This window comes from Mus pahari, chromosome 6 (assembly GCF_900095145.1).
Source record: "Mus pahari chromosome 6, PAHARI_EIJ_v1.1, whole genome shotgun sequence".
Lineage (NCBI taxonomy): Eukaryota > Metazoa > Chordata > Mammalia > Rodentia > Muridae > Mus > Mus pahari.
The window spans coordinates 34,570,925-34,594,114 of NC_034595.1; the positions used below are offsets into that span (position 1 = coordinate 34,570,925).

Genomic DNA, 23,190 nt, shown 5'->3' on the forward strand with positions numbered 1-23,190 from the left:
TAATAAAACTGTCACTAATCAGTGTTTTCCAAAATATTGCCCATAACTATTGCTATTCAGTAGTCTCATTTGCATGATCTAATACTGTTGCTACGTCGTGTTCTTCCCTGACAACGTAGTAGCTGGTCCCAGGCACGTGACACAAAATGGCTGTACCCCACTCAGTGATCACAGACTTTCCACACTCCTCTGCACAGGCGATGCAATCTGTCCTATGACGGACCAATACTTCATCCTTCCTGAGATACATTTCCTAGAACTGGAACACCAAAGATGAATTCACATCCCAAGTGTGAAACACTCAACTTACAAGTAAGGAAATCTACACTGAGGAGAAAACCCTGCCTCATGGGGCTTGTACCACAAGAGACATAAACGTAATCCTAACTCAGGAGCCCTTTCAACAAAACCGTAATGATGCTCTTTGAAAGGTGGATGAAAGATGAATCTTTTACTAGCACTATTCCCATGAACTACAGAAGCAGATCGGACCAGACTTTAAAACTGAGTCTGCTTCAGGCTTTCAAGGACTAACCAGAGGTTATGCCAATGACAGACACCATGACCACAAGTTACAAGGCGTTAATAGCTGCATAAAGGTTTCTATTCACATTGCATGTATGTCTCATACATCTACCACACATAGATCTCAGCATAAGCAAAAAGAAAAAAGAAAGAAAGAAAGAAAGAAAGAAAGAAAGAAAGAAAGAAAGAAAGAAAGAAAGAAAGAAAGAAAGAAAGAAATCCAATTCTAAGAATACAAACACGGTATTCAGCAAAGAAGAAAACTTGCAAGTTGCTAAAAATATTTTTCTACCTACTCTCATTCTAAATGAATTCCAGATTTTATCAGTATTTGGAACTGTGTTCATATTGCTAGAATCTAATACAATTTCATTTTGTCCTCCCATGAACTCATCTTAAATCTGAAATATGTTTCTCCATACACATGTTTTATATTATACGAATGCTGGATACAAAAAGCAGATTAACTGTGAGCCCTAATGCTGTGTTTGTTAGTACTGAGAAGTCATTCCAACTGTTCCAAACGGGATTAATGCCGTATAACAAGTCTATTTAATTATTGTAAGACCAGTGATCCTCATATTACTATAAGCTGCTTTTCCCTTATTTGGAGACTATAAATGGAACCGAAATTGCACATGATAACTACAGGTCATACCCCTCAACATGATGCTTGACGTGGTAGGAATAAAAGAGACACTGCAGCATCTCTGAAAAGCTACAGAACACAGCCAGTGTTTAAGATCCATGTGGATGTTCTCATTGTAGCATCACATTAACTTCCATTAGAAGTGTACACAAAGCTCTTCAAGAGCATCGGGAAGATACAGTAACAAATGCTACAAATGTTATCAGCTGCAATCCAATTTGAGTGTTGAAAACTTGAGGATACACTGTGTTCTAGGAACTCACTTTTATAGATTTCTGTGTATCCTGTGAACAGCAACTGAATGCCAGTATCTTCTCAAAAAGAAAAGGCACACCACAGATCATTAGCACTTCTGTACCAGAATCTAAACAAGCTTATCAATGTTCTGAGGTGCACGCCCTAGCTACCCTTTAACTACTAGACAAATGTGGAACAACTTCTCCTTCTGACCCCTGACTAGATCCATTAGGTCTATGATAAACACCATGGTCAAGCCCTTCTTGTAGGAATATGTTTCTTCTGCACATAGCATCAGCCTAACACATAATTTAAGATACTTCCCTCTTAATCTCCACAGTTTCCAAACTGCTCTGCAAAGTGAGTGAGAGGAACAGTCCACTGGCCACAGAGAGCAGGATCACCCAGTTGCCCAGGAATCTGGCACACCAATTTAGCTCCAGGCCCATGGGGAGCCAACCAGCCAGAGTCACTGAAGTCAAATGCTGATCCCAAATTACCTCATGGTGGGGAGAAGCCAACGTTTTAACCATTTCTCCTTTGACTTCCAGTTGTTCTTAGTAAAAGTGAAATTGCTCTAAGCAATAAATACTAACTTCTTCCCTCTAGAGGTCATTTAATTAATTTTCGGAAAGCCACAAAAAGGAGTAGGAAAGGCTGACTTGAAGAGTCAGTCAGACAGCAATAGAATCAAAACAATCCACGTAACCAATTAAACTGTCTGAGGCTCTGACCCAACTAAGGGTCACGGGACCTTTCTAACTGAGTCTCAAAACCAGCAGCTTGCTCATTTTAACCAGCCGTCCAGCCTTGTCATAGCCACACTTCTGTCCAACCCACTCTACAATGTAAACGAAGCTCTTCCAAGTGTGGGTGACTTCATCTTGATACACAAGGAAACTTCCACATTCCACGGTAGGGTAACAAGTTCACTCCAAGTATTGACTAGGACACTTTATCAAACACGTGTCAAGCTTTTGATCCTGGAAGTCACAAAGAAAATGATTTTACTCCTTTCCCTAAAATATTCCTAGATGCATCAAGGAAACTTTAGAAAATCTGAGGACTCCTGAAATGATACAGTAATTTAAGTGTATTTCAAAACCTTATAGGATCAGCTAACTGTATATGCGTACCTTCAAAGCTCTTACTAGCAAAGACCTATACACTGGCATATTGCTGGAACATTGCTTCCTCCACCCCCTCTCTTTACGATGTTTTATTTTTGGTGGAGATAGCTATTAACACAGTGATGAGTACTTGTTTAAATATTCACTTATTCCTTCCCTCCATGCTCAGGTAGTCTATACGCTATATTCCTTCATATATACTAATAATGGCTTTTATTAAATGAGTGCTTTACTTACATGATTACACAAATCCTAAAATAGTCATTGGAAATCCTTTTTTATAAAAGAAAAATCAAAGGACTTGACCAAAGTAACAAAGCTCATAAAGGCAAGAGCAGAACTGTGTTAGTCATGGGCATGTCCTTTGTTTAAGAGACTAAATGTTTGTATATTGCTTAGTTGGTATCACCTTGACAGAGTCACCTGAGAAGAAGAAACCTCAATTGGAGACAACCTCTACCACATTGGTCTACACACGTCTGTGAAGCATTTTCTTGACTGTTAACTGATATTAGAGAGCCCAGTCCACTCTGGGCAGCACCATCCCTATGCAGGTGGGACTGGGCTAGATAAGAAAGCTAACTGAGCAGAAGTCAGAAAAGAAACAAGCCAGTTAGTGGCATCCTTCCATTCATTGTTCCTGCTTTAATTCCTGAAAGGTTCCTGCCTTGATTTACTACCTTCAATGGTGAAATGTGGATGCAGAAGGTGAGATAAACCCTTTCCTCCCCAGGTGGTCTTGGTCATGGGATTTCATCACAGCAACCAGATCAGTTTGTGTGTCGCCAAAATTCCTGTTTAAACCCTAACCCTGAAGATGATGGTATTAAGAAACACATTTGGTACCAAATTAATTCAGGAGGGTAGACCCCTTACAAATGAAATTAGTGGGTTGAAGAGAGATCCCAGTGGGTTTTCTGACCCAGAAGGTGACCCTCCCTGGACTCTGACCCTGGACTAACCACCTCCAGAACTGTGAGGATGAAGTATTTGTGGTCTGGAAGCCAGCCTGTCTGCTACTTCATTACAGGAGTCCTAATGAAGACATTTCTTTACAAATCCTAAGAAAGCACAAGGAAAGTAGATCTTCTGAACTGCAAAAGAAATCCAAAATTCAAAGAATGACAGATTTTCATCTATAGATTAATCACTAACCCACAATTATGAGTAATTGAAAGATAACTCCCTCCTCGATCCATAAGTCATCCATCCACTCAATTCCAAGCAGGAATTTCTTTCTTTCTTTTCCCCCTAACTTCTCTTCTTGAAACGCAAAATACACATGCGCATACCCCAGCACCCACTAATGATCCATGGACCAGAAACTGAACCTCTGCAACTCAACAGCTGAGGTTACTTTAGTAATCTCTAAAGATTTGAGGAATATGTCTGGAAGAACATCACGGATGTTATTTTAAAATCCTTCACACCTCAACTCCACTGGCACGTGACCCACGGGCTCAATATCCACTCCAGTTGTGCATTGCCTGTGGGATGCCCGTGAATGAACAGAAAGGCCTGTGGGTTCATCCCCCCTCTGGCAGGCTTCTATAAGAGGGAATCTGGGACTGTGATCAGGTGAGGTCCTTGCCCTCCGAACACTAAGATGCATTATCAACAGGGTTAAAGTTTAAAACCATACAAATTCCTTGTTGTCCGAACATCCCTACAAGAAGACAGTTTAATACAACCACTAAAAGACTTTTTTAAAGAAAGTTTCTCACCTTCTATTTGTAGAAAACAAAATTTTAACAAGAACCCACAATGCTAGTGTTTCCCCAGGGCCTCACTACTAGACTGGATCTCATCTGTTGGTGCAAACGGTGTGCAGTACAGGAGAAAACTGCACACTCTCAGCTTAAACTTCCTTCTTTCCTGTAATAATTCAAAAATAAAATGTAACGGTTTGCATTTTAAACACTTAATCTGGAAAATATAGGAAGAATCACGAACTATAATGTCATATTTGGCAACGAAAAGATTAGTAGGATGAAAATATGTGTTTTTAACGTTTTAGAAGACATTTCCAATATTTTTAAAATAAAATTATTTCACTGCCTTGAATGGGAACCAAGGTAAAATTTGCCATTTTTGAACATGGGGGTTTTTATGAAAAAAAACAATTTTATGCTCATTAAGATAAACAATTAACCTTATATACTGCCAAAAGTCCCCACAGAAATAAAATCTTCATATTCACTTCTACGGGTCACTACTATGTCATGAAGTTTAACCATTTACCTCAATAAGAAAAGGTTTCCCTTAAAACTATAACATGTTGTGGAAGATAGTACACCCACTTTAAAGTGCTCACTTCTAATTTTTCCAGTGCCGGACAATAATGATAGTGCCAAGTCTAGGTTAGTTGTTCTAAGGTTAGTGACCGAGTAACCATGTGCATAACTAAATGTGTCACTTTAACCTATATAATAACAATAAAATGCTTTTACTGTAACAGCTAAAAGTGTTGGAAAATAATTATTAAGGAAGTCATAAACGGAAGGGACTAAGAAGTAAGGCTCAGAGGAGTGGGGGTAGGGCACTGGGACAAGTCAACACAAAACACACAAGTTGGAAACCCACAAAGAATTGATTCAAATCCCTCCAGATTCCAGAACACAATTCCCCACCTCCACCCTAGCCGGCAAAGCAGCAAATTTGTCCCCATCACTGTCAGCAAACAAAGGAAAGTCACTTCTGCAGCCAGACCATGTTAAACAGAAGATGTAGCTACTGCAGAGGGACGCCTTGAATCCACTGGTGTGTAAAGTATGGGCTGGGGCCTGTTTGTCAGCTATTACTATAAAAGAATAAGAGGAAACAGTGACATTACTGCACAATAGAGAGGTCAAACAGCTTGCAGCCATTTCATGACCCAGACAAGTCAAGGTCAAGGGATTCAGGTAGCAACTTAGCCAGGGCATAAGTTACAGCCCAAATGAATTGTTTTAACACATCAGCTTTGGTCAATTAAACCTAACAAGGCAAGTTGCATCCCGTAGCAGGGTTCCTGACACCAAGGCCAGAAGCTGAGACCAACCTCATAAAACAAGGCTTTTAACATAGCATAGCAAATTTAGGCTAATCCATCCAGAAACTGCAGATGTCAGAAGAATAAAATACAAGTTGTCCTAAGCAAGAACATTTTTCACACTTTAGAATTCACTAATAGATGGGTACAGCCTTTATACCCGCATTCCTACAAACACAAGTAGAGTCTGCAACTTATGTGAATTACCAAATACCCTCTATTTCAAGTAACTTTGTTAACATCTCTATGCCTGGTCAGGTTTATTTTCCCTACTCTCAAGTGATTACTGTTAAAACTATTCCATGTTTGTCTGCATTTTTCCAATATAAATGTACAAAATCAAGCTTTTCAAAAAAAAAAAAAAAAAACTATTTTCCTTCCATATCAGAGTATGTATTGCTTAATAGTAATTAGTACCTGTTAAATACTTTTTTTGTTTTATGGAAGACATATTTGAATTGATGTAATAGTAAATATGTCTGTATATTTAAAAAAAACAGTGCTTAGAACTTATTCAATTCCCTACTTTGAGAAATACTTGAAGGTGACTATAGCTTTAAAACTGCATGAACTTAGCATTCACGATGTTCTTCAAAGGCAGTCCTTTTTCACTCTGTACTTGTTTGAACAAATTCTGTCTTCTGATTGTGCTGTATCAGTAACTTAACGCATGCTCTGAAGTGCCTTAAAATGGGATTCTGAAAACACACAACCTCCAGGCAACTTCTCAGCTCATAAAATTACTTCATCCATCTATATTCCCAATTATATAGTCTTTATTCAAAGTTCTTTAATTTGTCTGTGATTCATCAACAGTGTCCTGCTTAAACTAGCATCACAACCAGAGACTGTATGTCTAAGTGTTTTATTATAAACAATGTATTGATGCACATGAATGGCTGGCTGCCCCCCTAATAGAAGACTGCTTTGCTTAAATTATAAGAATTTTATTTAATTTTTAATGTGTAGCCCTCAATTCAGCCTCAAGGTCTCTCTACCTCACTGGTTAATTGGTAGCCATTTATCCCAATTTTCTGAATAACGTAACAGCCAACAAGCCCAACTAATTCAGGTGTTATTAGTCTCACGTCCTGTAACTTCCAGTTAATACAAGCTAATCCCCACAACCTCGCTCCCTGCTGTACACACTCAGTTCTCACAAGTTCCCCTACAATTTGATGATTTGATGTTCTCTAAACCAAATCCTAACGACCAAATTCTGTTAAATTAACCACAGCACATAATTAGAGTTCAAGAACCCAAGAAGTTACTTTTAAATGAGACAATGTACCACACTGCCACAGAAAAGTGAGCCCAGCAGAAAAAGAAGCACCTCTTCTCACGGTGCTTGGTGTGAGGCACACTTCTGGACCAACGTGAGTTTTCAATCCCATACCCAGGGGGCCTTGGATTCTTCCTTGGAAGGATGGAGGAGAAAAGCTGAAACTCTTACTTTGAGAGTTACACTGGCTACTCTGCCACAGCATGTGGGCTGACAAACTCCCATAGGGTCATGAGTTCAATTCCCATTACCACTGCACTATAAAATGCTATTCCTTCATAAACTAAAAGAGACTTTACTAGAAGTTACTTTCCTAAAGGAGACTGGCCTTGTTCTGTGGCATCCTTTGCAGCTCTTTAGTACGGATCAGTTTTAGTGAGAGCAGTGTGTGCTGTTTCTACCCCCTCATAAGCCTCCTCCAGACATGGCAGTGATCACTCCTTTAAAGATAAGTTTACTTGTCCTGTAGGCCATTGTGATAACAAAAATGAAATCTAAGGTATCTCAGCTCCTAGGACTGTAGATTCAGACTAAGCCACGAACACCTTCATTCTCAGGTGCTGTATTCTAACTGTTCAGTGGAGACAGCAAGAAGAATGTCACAAAACAAACAGTAGACTTTTTCATGTTAACTTAGCAGGATCAAGGCTCATGAGAATAAAGACCCTACTAAGTTGAGTATCTTAGACTGTATTCAAACTGGAGTAGCAAATTAAAAAACTAAGGAAAGTCGATGGATATTAAATCTTTCATTTCCTTTTGGCAGTTTGTGCTCAAATCCCAAATTTAGGGTAGAAACATCTATGTGCACTTTAAAATCCTATTGAATTCTTCATAAATCTATACTTGTGTATTTGGATGCACTTATGCACACTGGAGGTCTCCAGGCTCACATATGTCACTGTGTTGAATAGGGTGCTGGCTCCCGAAATACCCAACCACCCTCCCTGTCACTACGGGCTTCACTGCCCCCCCACCCCCAGATTACTACCATTCCTATGCAATGAACACAATTTTGATTCTCACTCAAGGGAGACACAGAGTACAAAGTGTGTGACTCCAAACACGCAAAAATCTATACACATAGTTTTACACTTCAAAATTCATTCTGTTCTCTGCCTCCACAGGATGCCTTACCAACCTTTGTTGCCTTTAGAAAAGAGTGCCTTGCATCATCTATCTGAATATTTGAACACACTAATTGTAGCAAATGATGCTCCTATCCCCATCCCTGTTTCTCCTGTGTTCTCTCTTCCTTCTGCCTTTGAAAAGTGAGACCATGTTAACAGCAACGCAGAAGCTTGCCTCGCCATATCAGGACACAGATGCCAACCTTTCCAGCTGGCAGCCAGGCCCTCAGAGTTTAACTCTTGAGTTGTCTAGCAAAGCTATCTTGGGGCAGGGACATCATGGCACAGAGGGTGAACTTCTGGTCCCATTGACTCTGCTTTGTCCTTATCAGTGGGAAAATCGCTAAGTATCTCATCTTACAATATATGTTCTAACGAACGTCTCATTAAGCCTAGGGGCCAGGCACACCACCAAGAGCCCTTCTTTATCTTGTGAATTGTGTATGAAGAAGAAGGAAAACGAATGCATACCAGGGTTCAGGAGTTCAGTCAAGGACAGGGTACCAGGATGGGAAAACTTAAAAACAGCATTTCCCTAAATCAAACACGCATCCAAAGTAGTCATCCTACACACAAAATTCACACTCTCTGATGTCACAGTGCAAGCCCACCAAATCACTGCGCAGAACAGCCTCATTTAAACAAGTTATGAAAGCTTATTTTCCCCCACAATGGGAAATACCTGCAAATGAAGTGAAAATTATTAAAATGTTAAAATGCGCTGTCAACTTGCAAACAATTATCTATTTAAGCTTTTCATAAAGAAATAATTGGTACCCAGAAGGATTCTAAGCTGCGGTAGCTGGAGGAGGAAAACCACTCTCTGCATGCGCGTCCTCACTAATACCATGTGACAAGCAGGAAGGGCTCTGTTTCAAAGACAATAATGATTACAACTTCCCTTCTGAACAAGTCACATGGTTCACAACTTCAAAATACGCCTCAATTATGATATCGTTTAACAATCAAGCAAAAAAAAAAAAAAAAAAAAAAAGGGTGTTGTGCTGTGCCTATGCATCACAATTAATGCTAAAGGTTCAACAAGGCTAAAGGATGCTCCCTGCCCAGGGTAGAAGCAAGCAACACTGTGGAACTCTGCCACGCTCCAAAAACATATCTAATAAGAGTGGAAAGTGGGATCCAAAGATGACTTGCTTTAAACTCCCATCTGTTAAATTCATAACAGCAGACACTATCTCTAGAGGTCTTTAAGCTTTGTGTGGTTACCTCTCTTTTCTTTAAAAACCCTCCCTGGCTCAGAAAAAAGCACAGTCCTTATTTTCTCCCCACAGCCCTTTACACGCATGCACACACACACACACACACACACACACACACACACACACACACCAGCATCCCTACATCTTCTGGCTCCAGACAGGACACAGTCTGGCGACTCAAAGCCTCCCATAGGCCACACTTTCTTCTGTGTAGCCCTTTGGGTAGAACTGCTAATCCTTCTTATTAATTAATGAGATAATGGTGGTTAACCAGGAAGCAATATTAATGTTAACTATCTAGGAAACTTGAACTGAGATTACTCTAGCCTTATGGTTGTTGTCTGCCCCCCAACCCCCAAACCTCACACTCCCCCAGTATGTGGAATTGTGTACGAAGAATTTTCGCAAGATCTTGCTGCAGAATTGAATTGAAGAGGTCAGGAATGACTGATTTATATCAGATTTTAGCATGTACTTCCCTTATTAAGGTTTTCTGCTTTTCACATGTTCACTGTACACATTGCTAACTAGAGAGGGAAGTGAGGGCCTCTCAACAGACTACTAAAAAACGAGGAGGCTGAGAAACTGAAAGAACTAGAAATTGAATAAGAAATATATAGGGATGTAAATGAAAGCAACAGCCAGTTAAAATGGGTGTACTCATACATCACTACACTGAGTGTGTCCTCACACACGTGACACAGTCTCCCCTGTAGTTTACAGGACGGTATGTCCTGGGAAGGTGTACTGCACAAGGCTGGCTGGTTTTCATTTTGTTTTCTTTGCTTTGTTTGGATGAATGCAATAACAAAGACAATATGGGGAATAGGTACCACCTGCCCAAGAATCATTGGACATCTTTAATATCTTTGGGAATATGGAGCCCATTTTAGAAAGATTTTTTTTTTCCTTAATCTGTCCAAATCTTTTTTTTTTTTTTTTTTTTTAAGCCTTTGGGGTAAGAAAAGGGGAAGGGTTTTCTATTAGCCAAGCTTTGCTGCAGCAGACGAGCACGAAGCTTTCATTCAGGGATTGTCAAAAACTTTCCAGTGTGCCCACTGCAATGCGGATGCCAACCAACGAATCAAAGGCATTCAGCAGCTAGACAAAGAGGGTCTGATGCCAACCTCGGTGCCACTGGCAACCATTATTGGCATCAAACACAGTGTCTGCCTTTTTTTTCCCCTCGCCTGGCACTTCACAAACAAAATGGCGGTTCTTGTAGCAACGGAACAGCCGAAGCGCAGCCCTCTGAATCAATAGCATCAAATGATTTTTTTTCTTTATGAACTTAAATACAGTTATTCCCAAATCAGTTACCAAATTTTAGGAAAAATGAAGGCAGATAATTTCATAAATAACTAAATTTCATATAACCATTTGCTAATGTGAAAAAAAAGAAAAAGAAAATGGACTGAATTGCGGTCAACCAGGCTATATGAAGAGAAGACACTGAATAACAAAGACATTGAGCTTTGAACAAAATATTGCCCTGTGATGCGAAAACCTAATAAACTATGTATCAAAAATGATTTCAAAATATATAAAATCTCCCCAAAACTATATCAAATGCAGATGTAGAATTATAGTTTGTGTCAAAGCTTCAGTAACTCTTTCCACATTTCAGAGAAGATGATGTTGCAGGGAAGGAGAAAGGATATGTGTGGGTTGGATCAAGAGAGAAGGAGGGAGAAAGAGAAGCAACGGGAAGTTGGTCAACAATGAAAGTTTATTATCCGTCAGACTCTATCTCTCCTTCCATTAGAGACGAAGCATGTGATCTGCAAATAGCCAAGAGGACTATTGACATTTCTAGATCTGGAAATTGTCAATATATTGTAACATCACTCCACACTGCAATGCGGATGCCAACTAACGAATCACAGGCACCCTGAGCTAAACAAAGAGGGTCTGATGCCAATCCTGGTGCCAGTGGCAACCATCTTTGGCATTCTCTCTGTTCTTCCTCCTGTTTTTCTCCCAGTCCCTTCTAAGGGGAGAGGAGGAATAAGGGGACGTAATTTTGTTGCTCATACTGTTATAAATATGTTTTTTCTGTGTTAATTCTTCCTTCATGTTTTCCTCTTTTCTTTATCTAATTTCTAAAGAACGGTAAGTGTGATTTCATGTACTTAGAGGAGAAATAAAAAGTTATGATGTGAGATGAAGCACCCGGGGTGTTTGCAGACTTATCTTTCTTTAATCAGCTATGGTACAAAATGACAGTCAACTCACAGTTCACAAATGACAAGATATAAATCTTGAAAAAGAGAAAACGGAAAAGCACTGGGCTGTGACTCTTGTAAGAAGTGACCAGATGTTAAGAGGGGATGATGTGAGGGCAGGTGGCAGAGGGGACAGAGGGGACAGATGACTGAATGTACAGGGAAAATACCAAACGCTGTTCATATTGTATCAATATTTTATCTGAAAACACAGTCACTAAGACTTGGCTCAAAACATCATGATTGTCGTAACCACTAGTGTCATATATATATATATATATATATATATATATATATATATATATATATATATAGTTTATGCCTAGGTTATTTTTCCTTTTTTCAATCTATTTTCCTAAATCCAAAGGACAGTCTCTATTGTCAGTTCAACAAAACAAAGAGATTTGGCTGACTGCCCTGGGATAAATTGGCACGTATGTCCACTTATTGACTAACCAAGAGTTAAAGGGGGATCTTTGCACAGATCTTCCCTCCCAACTAGAGTTATATGACCCACTTTGCAAAACTTTTCCTTCTAACCAGAGACTTTCACAACACTTACAACACGTAGTCAGTCCAACACAAGCATGTAGCCCACCTTAAAAATGTCGCCTCTGAGACAGCTGTCAATCAAATTGTCATGTGTTAATAAGTTTTTATTTTAGGACATCAAGAGTGAAAAATGTATATTTCCCCCACTCATCATTCCTGGAATTTTAGTTCTAAACACAGGGAAATAACAAATGTGGTGTTTTTGTTTGTTAAAAGACACACTTCCAAACGATGATGTCCAACACTGTTATTTAAAATCAAAGTAAGAAATTGGAAATGACACTCAAGCCTATCTCCAGAACACATTCATGGGGAAATCAAGGCAAAGGACACACGGTAAGTTCTACAGCTAAGCCTCTGAGCCATAAGGTTAGTTTTCTTACCTCACTTTTCTGGGTGACAATAACGTACCTCAATTTATTAAACCCCACATTTATATAATGAGCATCAGATAACTGTCTGCCACCTGGCTGTCTGCAGGCCATCTTCCCTCCCACCAGGCCGAGTTCAGAAATGACCCACCATCTGTGGCAGCCCAAAGTCGAGCCCACGTTCAGTATGAGGCTTTCCTATGTGGACTGTATCCTGACATGCTGATTTGAAGAAAACAAAGTCAAAAGTCTCACCTTCCAACGAAAACCAGCAACAACAAAAGAAACACAGCTCATTAACAACGGAAACCTCCCTGGCACGCCACTGCCTATGCTGCACCGTCAGGGCCACATTTGCAGCACTCTTTATAGAGGACTGTAAACATGGGCCGGCATGCGGCTTCTACATTCTTTTGAGATTTATTTTAAACCAGTGTAACCAGTCCACGTTCTGGTTTGCTCTGTGATGCTCTGTAAAGAAAGCTGTGACTTGTTCGTTGGGAAGCTTTATGAATTTGCATCCAAGTCAACTAATACTAGAGAGTGCTCCCTGGTTACTCTGGGAAAGTGTTATGCATTATTTAAACGAGAGCTGGGTTGCTTTAAATCTACAGTGAGCACTGCACAATCCCAAGGATGTGTTGATAGAAATATGGGAACAACATAAATCTAGACCTATTACAAAATTTAGATATTTTGTAATAGTAAATGCTAATTTGATTTTTTGGTGCAACCACCAAACATCAGACTCCTGAACAAGGTTCATCCACCTCATTAGGTAAGAGACCGGTACAAAGATTATTAAACGGCGCTTTGGCTGCCATCAGTCATGTTGCATTTTCAGATGGCCGTGGGGAAGCAGCCTAGCACATAACATGGAGTGCAATCAGCTGCATTTCTTAGACTACTCTGCGTCTGTCTGTCTGTCTGTCTGTCTGTCTGTTCTTTTGGCCTTCCTTCAAATGTGGATGCCTATCCAGCTATGGACGCTCCATGCCCATCTCCATGGCTCCCATAAGACCATGGACCTGGAGCACAACTGGGAGCACCAAGGTTCCCGGGGAGGAGGGGAGGGGGCAGAGGCCATCTGGAGGCCTCCAGGACACTCTGGTCCAAGCCAGATATCCGGTATCTGGAGGTGTATACGCAGTGTTTACCGTGCTAGAAGAAAGAACAATCTGCTCCTACCTTGCTCCTGCACGTAGTATGCCAAAAACAAGTCAAGCTCCTTAACTGATACTGTGATGTGGTGTGGCTGAACACAAAGTGCTGGGTTTGTGCAGTGCGGGGACTTCATAAGTCGCTCTCCATCCGTACTCTCCAAAGGGATGCCTTTGAACAGGATCACCATGACTAGATCCAGACGCCAGACTTTGTCTGCCTGTCGCAGGCAGTCGATCCTCCTAATCTTACCCTTCTGGTCTGGATTGGATAAGACACAGCACGGGTGCTTCTTGCCGGTCACGGTCAGCACAAAGTCCTCCCGGTACTCCTGGCGGATATCTTTGCGCAGTTTGGCCAGGAGCCTGGATGCCCACTTCTGCTTGATTTCGGGCTTCTCGCTGAGCAGCTCATCTTTGACTGCCCTTTCTTCATCCTTCGACATTCGTTTCTCATGCTTTTTAAAGTACTTGCGTTTTCGAGCCTGCAGGTTGAACCAAGTGTAGGCGATTGCACGGACGTGTGGGAGAAGTGCCTCAATAAATGGGTGGAATTCATCCTGCAGAAGACGGAGAAGAAGAATTGGACAGTCAGTTTAATTTCCAATGCTAAAAAAGAAAAAGAAAAAAGAAAAAGAAAAAAGAAGTAAAAGAAAAAAGGAAAAGACACGATCTCCCAACTCAGCACAAAACCTTACTTAGAAAATAATAACATTATTTTCTAATTTAAAAACAAACAAAAGAGCAGATCAAGAAGAAAATAAAGTATACCCCCCTCTCCACCAAAATTCACAAACTGGCTCTCTCTCCTACAGAGAAAATAAGGTTTTATTTTATGTTTCCGCTCTGGTTCTACTCCCCCTTGCTCCCACCTCATCGCCATGCATCTACAGCCTTTAAAACAAGGCGCATGGCACCAAATTTAATAGTTAAATATTTGATTGACCAAGTAGCACTATGCAGTACCATTTTACAAGGAACACAGTAGTCTGTTTTGTTTGTTTGTTTGTTTTTGTTTGTTTGTTTTAAATCGGAGCAGAGCTTCTCAGAAGGCAGGAGCGATGGCACAGTTCATTTCTCTTCTCGGTGGCACAGAAACACAAAGCATGTAGATGCTCACTGTAATGCCACACAGTTCCCGCTTTGGAGCATGCTCTCAGCAAGAGGCTGCTGGGGGCACAAAGAGCATGCGCCATTAAACTTGATCCATTTTCTTATCAAACGTCCAACATTCCAACACTGAAACAGCACCATTCCAAGAGTGGTAACTAGAGAAACCAGTATACAGTGAGGGAAAGTGGGCAAAGGACACAGCTTGTCTATCAGTGTTCTGAACACAAGGTTTCCATACTTGAACAGTGCAGTCTCTCCCTGTTCCACCAACATTAGCTTCCAGAATGCATTCATATTCTCTCTCTCTCTCTCTCTCTCTCTCTCTCTCTCTCTCTCTCTCTCTCTCTCTCTCNCTCTCTCTCTCTCTCTCTCTCTCTCTCTCTCTCTCTCTCTCTCTCTCTCCCCTCTCTCTCTCTTACATTTTTAAATAGTTTTGGAAGTTGAAAACAAAAGACTGTGAGTATCCTTGTGGCGGCTTCTCCTACAGACTATGAAGCCCCACAGAGTCAGTTAATTTGTTAACCGATCACAGGAGTATGGCAATTACTCAAACCCCTTAAAAATCAATCTGAGGTGAACAATGAAAAAATGGCAACTTGGCACCAACTTTCCACTCTTTGTTTCTCTGCATGCTGTGGCATAGTGACACCGGGAGTGTACCCTAGTCGGTTACTGCTTTTGTGGAATCCCTACAATTCATGTGCTGCACAGATGGAACATGGGGCAGGACTATGGGTTCACAGATACATGTGCTTAGAAGACCGCAAGTGCTTCAGACGTACAGTTCCCAACTATATGACTGTGAATTAAGTGGTTTACCTTGAGGCCCAGCATTTTTTCTGCCTGTTTTATCTGAGCCTTTGAAAGGCATGGGGCTGTCAGACATTGCATGCAGATCATTTCTACCTACAAATATTTCAGGTTACTTCCAAATGGAGTCAGTGTTTCACTACTTCCTGACTTGGGGAAAGCTGGCCCAGCAAGCTCAGGCCTATTGCTATTCAGAAAACAGCATCCCACACATGCATACTATGTGATTGCAATAAGCCAAGCGCTAAAGCAAAGGAGAGCTTCACCACAACCATTTTTTCTGGTCATGTTGACTGTTCTGTCATCCTAACCACAAAATAAGTTTCTCTAATAGGTTATATCCCAAGCCAGAATTTACTTGCTCGGGTTAGTTACTCTGAAGCACGTGGAGGGAAGAGTCTAGCAGAGTGACTAATTTCCTAAGATAAAGGTGTTCAAAGTAAACTAATGGCATTCCAACAAAGAAGCTGCCCCAGCAGTCCGATCTCCATGAAAGCCTTTGTAAGAGAAAATTCAAGGTTTGAAGACTGCAACATAGTAGTGGGTTTCGGTTCAGACCCAGAACAGGTATATTTCTCCCCTAATCAATAACAGTGTTATCAAGTATTCTGACATATTGCCGACTAAGAATGATTCAAAATTTTATAATACAGAATGTAGCTGATTACATCGCAGCATGAGGCAAAGTCAAATGCCATGGAGGAAATTAAACCGATCAGTACTTTCCAGCAGAGATCTGAACAATTCAGTTACTATGTGGGCACATTAAAGGAGACCACGGAAAGAGTTAAACCACAATCTGTTCTTTGTGTGGGAAGGCAGCCCTGCTCACAGCAACCACAGCCCATGAGAAGACATCCCATCCCCATACACTTTCTGATGCCATGCTTTCAGCTCCCACTGTAACTGTAAAAACTTTGTTCATCCCCTCCCCTCAAAATATATGCAAAAGGGAAGGCGCCCTGCGCAAGGAAATGTGGACTGAAATGTACTTTATGAACTCACTTCCTATGATCTGACTTTTACTGTGATTTACTGATATGATTTAAAAACATGCACCTACGCTTCTGTAAATGAGAAGTGGGTGAGACTACTTTGTCCTGCTCCCTTTTCTCTTACCATGCTTCATAAAATGCACTATGATTTAATGGCTATTAAGCAACCCAGGAACACTGAAGTGCCTAGATACCTAAATACTATGTTCAGTGACATTTCATTTTCTTATATGCACATCAAACATAACTTCTGATTGAACAGTTTTGAGATTTGATACTGGACAATAAACATCATCTAGCATGTAAAAGTTTTAAATTTTAAACAATTGCATCACGCCACGAGGATGCTAGTTTGTAAGTTGAATTTGGAAACTCATAGCCAGCTTGGGGGAAAAAAAAATACTGTTTAACTGTTGTCTTGGGTTTGCTGTTACTGATGGCAAATATTGTTTTAAAATATTAACTTCTTTTATTGATAAACATAGCGGCAAACTTTCTCATCTCACTAATTCGCCTTAATATCTTCTGGAGCCTCCTCAGCATGCAGATTCAACTTTAAGTTGAACACTTACTTGAGAAGAAGACATACTGTCCCAAAATGATAATAAGTGCAGATAAGCAATATGTCGTGTATACTTTTGCATTCCATGTCTAAATGTCATTACCTATGTGTAACTGTTCTCTAAAGCTGCATCGTAATATATTCTTAATATTTTTAAGTGGCATGTATCCGGAGAGTGGTGTCCTCTCATGGAAAAAACAAACAGGATTAAGGCACTCAAATATACTAACGAATGGACAATCACAATCACACTACGAAATTATCAAAATTGTTCTAAAAATCCAAGCACGGAGGTGATTTAACATTTAAAGTCTCTACACTAAAATACATGGATAAGTTGACTTGGAATTTTCCTTAAAGCACATGGATGTCCAGTAAGAGCCTTTTTCTTATAAAACTTTCCTGTGTTGAAGTAAATTGATAAGATAAATAGGCAAGTTAAAGTTCCAGATATAAACATAAAAATATCTTGCTTAACTAGACTTATTTATTCTGCTTCAAGGAAACAATAGTTTCCATGAAAGGGTTGGAAAATCGGCTCACTGTAGCAATGGAAGGGTAAATACTGTGTACTCCTGCAGCCTCATCGCTAAGTAACAATAAACCCTGAAGAAATGCTCAAAGAAGTTGAATGGCAATGAAAGAAAAGCATCACCATACAAACAGGGTTGCATCAGATGCTTATGTGCAGAGAAAATGAAATATTAAGAAAGAGAGATATTCCTTAATTTTCTTTTTACTCATAATGACCTACCAATGCTGATTTATGATGATGCTACACCAAACCATCTTGCTAAATATCATGGTTAATAGTAGCATCATTCAAATTAGGATTTTACAAAACCTAAACGCGTTCATGTAAAACCTGAGGTACTTCTTAAAGTTTCTAACAAATTAACAACGCAGTTTACTTTGTACCTGTGTGCCTCAAAACAGGTTGTGAGGCAGTTACCATGCTCCTGTAACATAAAGCTAAACTACTCATCTGATACAAAAGTAACACTTCAGTATAGACCACTTTTGGAATTCCTTAAGTTACCTACAAAGTAATAAAGTGATAGTTAATTGAGAATTCTAAAACTGCAACTCCTTCTCTGGTAGGCCTTAAGTTCCAAAACAGTGCTAATACCCAGATTTATACTGCTAAAATAACAAAGAATGCGTAGTCATCACCCTGAATTACTGTTGGTACGTATGTGTCCTTGAATAGCAACGTGATAGTTGAGTGATTGTGCAGTCTAGGCCCCTACCACCCCATGTGTCAGGATTCTGCAATAGTAGTTCTAACACACACAAATTAAGATGGAGCTGGTGACTTTTTAATGCTTATTTAGGAGAGACTAAAAATGCAATGCAATTGCTAGCAGTTCCCCAAAAAACAAGTGTTGGAAACACAAATATGAAGTCACACGCGATTATCCAGTCCTTCCCAGGTAAGAATAAGCTAGGCCATACTTTGTGAAGGAAAAGCTTACTTCAGTCCGTTTCCTTTGATCACAATGTAGAAAGAATAGAAATGTTCATGGTTTACCAGAAAGAGATGGGGGGAAAAAAAGTCCGCGAATGGATAAATAAAAGAAACTTTTACCACAACAGGGGATGTGTTATACCTGAGCTAATCCTTTCCTATTTGTAGGTTACTATCATTCATAGCTTTTAAAATACAAATAACTCAAACAACCCATTTTTCCAGTTTTGTTAAATTTAAAGTGCACGTTTACTTGCTTAAAATAGCCATATCTAAGTTAATCATACTCAGATGCCAAACAAAATATAAACAATAAAAAATGTGTCAGCCAAAAAGCTACAGGGCTGTGTCCAATCACTGAATGCCCCTTATCGTTGTTCTCATCTTCATTCACAATTTATGAATGCCGCAGTCCTTTTGAATCACAATGGTTTCTAATTGTCATACAATTGAAATCTTAATTATTTGTTCATTATAAAAATGCATCGTCATAATCTTAGATTTTTAAAACTTTAAGACAACCAAAACTAGACGACAATTCTGTTTCACTTTTATGACAGTGTCAATGAAAATTTTCAATGACCCAGTCTAGATTCATAGTCTTAAAAGTTGGAAGTAAACTGTCCCATAACTTTCGAGATTGAATTAACTGCTGTAAATTAAGAGCTCTGGACTAGGCTTTTTAAGCTATCATCAGTTGGTGAGTTCGTCGGGCATCCATGAAAGTACGCCCAGGTAAGTCGCTCGATCTGACCACTTCTTCATTTTACTATCTGACTGAAGGTACAGAAACTGGTTCGGGTTTTTAGGTATAAAGACAGTGTTTTACCTCCTAACGTTGTTCCTTAGGGCAAATTTCCAAGTTTTTTTTTTAAATGACCTCACTTTTCTTATACTACTTTATGCCTTGCGAGCTATGTTCAAATATCATTAAATGAACAAGTCTCACTTTTAAAACAAACGTGTCCTAAAAGTCCTAAAAATTCACCACAAACACCTCAACTTGTCAGCGTAAAAGATCGCCTCTGAAGTGAGGTTTCTAAAAACCCGAAATGTGGGTCACTGTAGAACAGGACTGTAGGTACCCCAAAACGCAAAGTAAGAGGTCCTCTGGACCACCACCTAGACTGGCGGCGTCACACGCCCACAGCGGGCAGTAGAGTCCAAAGGCGCTCAAGCCTTGTTCTCAGCCCCTTGCCCAAGAGTCCCTCTACAGACGCTCCCAAGCCGGAGTCCGCCCCACGCGCACCGGCCAGGGAGTGAGGGTGCCGCCGCGGCCACCACCGCGGCCGCCGCCGTCGCCGCATTCTCCTGAGGAGCGGACAGGGATTCACGGCCGCAGGTCTCGGCCCGGCCCACCCCAGCAGCCTCGCCCGCCCGGTGCCGGCTCTCCCCGCTCGGGCGCTGGGATGGGCGCACACGGCAGCCGTAGTCCCACGCCGCCCGCACAGCCCACCGCAACTCCGCACTACTTCTCGGGGAAGACCAGGGTGTGCCAAGGTTAGGCAAAGCCTTTGAGGGTCTGCAGCACAAGAGCAAGAAGACACAACAAAGGCGTCTGGGGCCAGAGAAAGCTCGAGAAAGCGACCAAGATAAGTACCTGAGTGAGACAGATGGGAGAATACATCATGACTTCGCCTTAAAACGCACTTTCCCGGAGATGCCCAAGAAAATCTTCGAGAAGCAAGGATTTCATCTATTCATTTTACAGTCATCTGAGCCCAGCGATGCGATCAATCAGGACGGGGCTCTGCGCAGGATCACCGCAACTTCGCAACAAACCCAGTCCTCCTTAAATAGCCAAAGATTCAAGTTCACTCGGCGAGCTAGATTTCCCGGGGTGAAATCCAATCTACACTTTTAACCCTCTTGCGGTTCGCGCGCGCTGGCCGAGCTCTCCGAGGCTGCCGCCGCCGGTGCAGGCTGCTGGTCACCCGGTTTAGGGGATTTGTTTTCTGTTTTGCAGTTGTTGTTGTTGTTGATGTTGTTGTTGTTGGGGGCTTGGGGTGCGCGAGGGTTCGGTGTGGGTTGGATTGGGGTGGTGGTGGGTGGTGAAATGCTTTTTTTAAAAAAAGGCGGGGAGGGGGGCGCAGGAGGCCAGGCAGTGGGGAAAGCGAGGAGAATGTGTCACCGCGCTGGGAAAGTTCAAGGTTACCGCCGCCAACACTGCAGCAGGATCCGGGAGTGGCGATCGCAGGCGAAACTTTGCTGCGAGCCGACCATGTGTGTGCGCGAGGGGGAGCGCAAGCGAGTGCGCGCGGGTGGCGGGGCGCGCGCCGGAGAGGGCCGGGTGGGGGTGGGGAGGGGGGAGCAGGGAGAGGCCGGGGTGAGGGAGGGGGCGCAGGCGCGGAGCTCCCGGGCGGAAAAGCCTTTGCTGCGCTCCTGCCCCGCCGCACCGCCGCCCGCCCGCTTCGCCCGCGTCTGACCCGCCGAGCGTGGACTCCACTGCCGGTGCCGCTGGCCACAGCCCACGGAAAGGATCGGAAGGACCTCCAGAAAAAAATCCCAAACGATCGATCCCGCTTGGCTGCAAACTCCTCTTTTCTGTCCTGGGCGCTATTCCCCCTCCCTTTCTCGCTTTCTTTCCTTGAAAAACTTGCAAGTTGAAAGATTCTCCGGTTCCACCCTCTGGACCCCGCTCGAGCTCTCTCCAAATCAGACTTAAGGATTGTTTTATTATTTAATTACACAATCACCGCTTTACTCCTCCTCCTCCTGCAAACGCGCGTTCCTTTTGCACCAGCCTCTCCACACCCCCCGCCCCCCACCTTCCTCCTCCTCCCGCGCGCCTCCCCCAACCCTCGCGTCTCTCCCCCTCATTTGTTAAAGGTATCAGACCGGTGCCACAGTACTGGGACTTTTTTTTTTTTTTTTTTTTTTTCAAAAATAGCTCTTCTCTCTGCCACTCTTCGTGCACCCCCGAAAACCCGCCCAGGGAGAGGTTATTTCACTGCTCGCCGCAGACGCTCAAGCGGCGAGAACATCCTAAGAGGAGAAGCCCTGAACCGGCCTGGGCCCAAGAAAGAAACGAATGGAAAATTCCCTCACACCCAGGCCGCCCCGAGCCGGGGCTAGGGCGCCGACTCTAGCACCCCAGGCGGCTGGAGGGAGAGGGAGGGCGGAGGCGGGGGCCAGAGTGAACTTGGCCTCCTGGAGTTGCAGCGAACGGGCGCAGAGCCCGGGGCGCGGCGGGCAGCCCAGCCCGGAGCTCGCACTTGAGAGCGGAGAGGGGCGCCGGGGTCCCCGGGGTCCCCCGAGCCTCGCCGCGGCGGCCCGCCCTCCCCCGGCGCCCCGTGCACGTGGCCGCGCTCGAAGCGGGAAGGCCGCGCCACCGCCACCGCTCGCCCCTCCTCTCCTCCTCCTCTCCTCCTCCTCCTCCTCCTGCCGCGCTGGCGGTGTCCCAATCCCCACCCCCAGGGCCCGGGGCGCCGGCGGAAAGCGGCTCCCTTCCCGCGGGGGTGCGGGCAGGGCGGGGCCGCGGCGCGCCCGAGGCTGCGGGGCGGGAGCGCGCGGGGTGCGTGTGCTTCTGCGGGTCTCCCCGGCCGCTCCTGCCGGCGCCCCGCCCCGCCCCCCGCCGAGTGAATGAACTTGATTCCCGGGACCCTGGAGGCGGCCGGCCGGCACCCCCATTCGCGCGGGCACTCTCTCCCACACACACCGCCCCCCAAATTCCGGGTTTCCGCTAGGGGTGGGTGGGGAAATGGAGGAATCAAAGGCTGCCCAGACAATGGAGAAAGAAAAGTGAGCGCCCGGGGCTCCGTGTCGCCCTAGCTTGGGGCCGCCGAGCGTTTCCAGGCCCCCCGCGGCCTCCCGCTCCCACCCCGCGCCCTGGACTTTCCCCCCTCAACTTTCTCCAGTCCTCGCACTCCTGACCACCGTGCCCTCCCCCAGCGGACCTGAAAGAACCAGTGACTTTTTCCTTCCCCAAGTGGAAGTTACCCACATCAAGCATTTCACAACGACACATCAAGAAAAGTAGGCAGGTTCAAGTCAACCATGAAATGGTCACTTTTTAACCCCGTCCTGTCCTCATTAGGGAAATGCTCAAACACAGTCCGTTTTCAAAAAGCGCTCTTAATGAGGCGAGCTTGCCAAGTCTACCAGCTGCAGCCCCTGTAAACCAAGAGCCGGGTGAAGAAAGGCGCAGGGGGTGGGGAGGCGGGGAGGGCGGCGGGTCTAGGAGGACAGGTAAAGTCGGGGAAACTGTGAGAACCAGGGCGAGTTAACCCTTTAGGGCACGCGCCACGGGGAGCGGCCTCCGTGCCCCCGCTAGGCAAATCCTCTAGTTAGCGTTCTGACAACGTTAATTTCCTTTGTACCGGTCATTTCTTCTTCTTGAAAAGCTGGGATAAAGTTGACAGTCTTTATAGATGAAAGGAGGTGACAGTCGGGGTTAATCCAAATAAATACTCACTTCTCTCATAAATTTTAGGCAACCTCATCTTAACTTTTAAAAGAAAGATGGAACGGGAAGAGGGAAAAAATAAAAACGAACAATCCCAAAGCATCACTTTGTAGTAAGCTGCATCCCTTTTCTCACCCTCCCCAGAATCTGCGGGAGGGGGCGGGGACGCTCCACTGATAATACCAGCTTTAACTACTGGAGTTTCCCTTTGAACAAATATTCAATTTAACTGGAGTTAATTTACCATAAAAGACATTCCCCTTGGCACGAATGCACTCATGTCCTTGAACACACCTCTTTGAATGCCTGGACTCTTACAGAAGCC

The 23,190-nt window shown here is 43.1% G+C and overlaps 1 protein-coding gene across 6 annotated transcripts in view; it reads right to left on the minus strand.

Moving 5' to 3' along the window:
- Positions 1 to 21,107, minus strand: part of Nfib (nuclear factor I B) — a 217,124-nt gene extending 196,017 nt beyond the window's left edge. For 5 of the 6 annotated variants that reach the window (XM_021199960.2, XM_021199958.2, XM_021199957.2 and 2 more), the window contains exons 1-2: positions 20,061 to 21,107; positions 13,541 to 14,072 (exon numbers count right to left, since the gene is read on the minus strand). In XM_021199960.2, the coding sequence (XP_021055619.1) occupies positions 13,541 to 14,072; positions 20,061 to 20,090 (562 nt within the window). In that variant the 5' untranslated portion in view covers positions 20,091 to 21,107. The remainder of the gene's footprint in view (positions 1 to 13,540; positions 14,073 to 20,060) is intronic. The other variant, XM_029540361.1, reaches the window with a different exon arrangement.
- Positions 21,108 to 23,190: the final 2,083 nt, after the last annotated feature.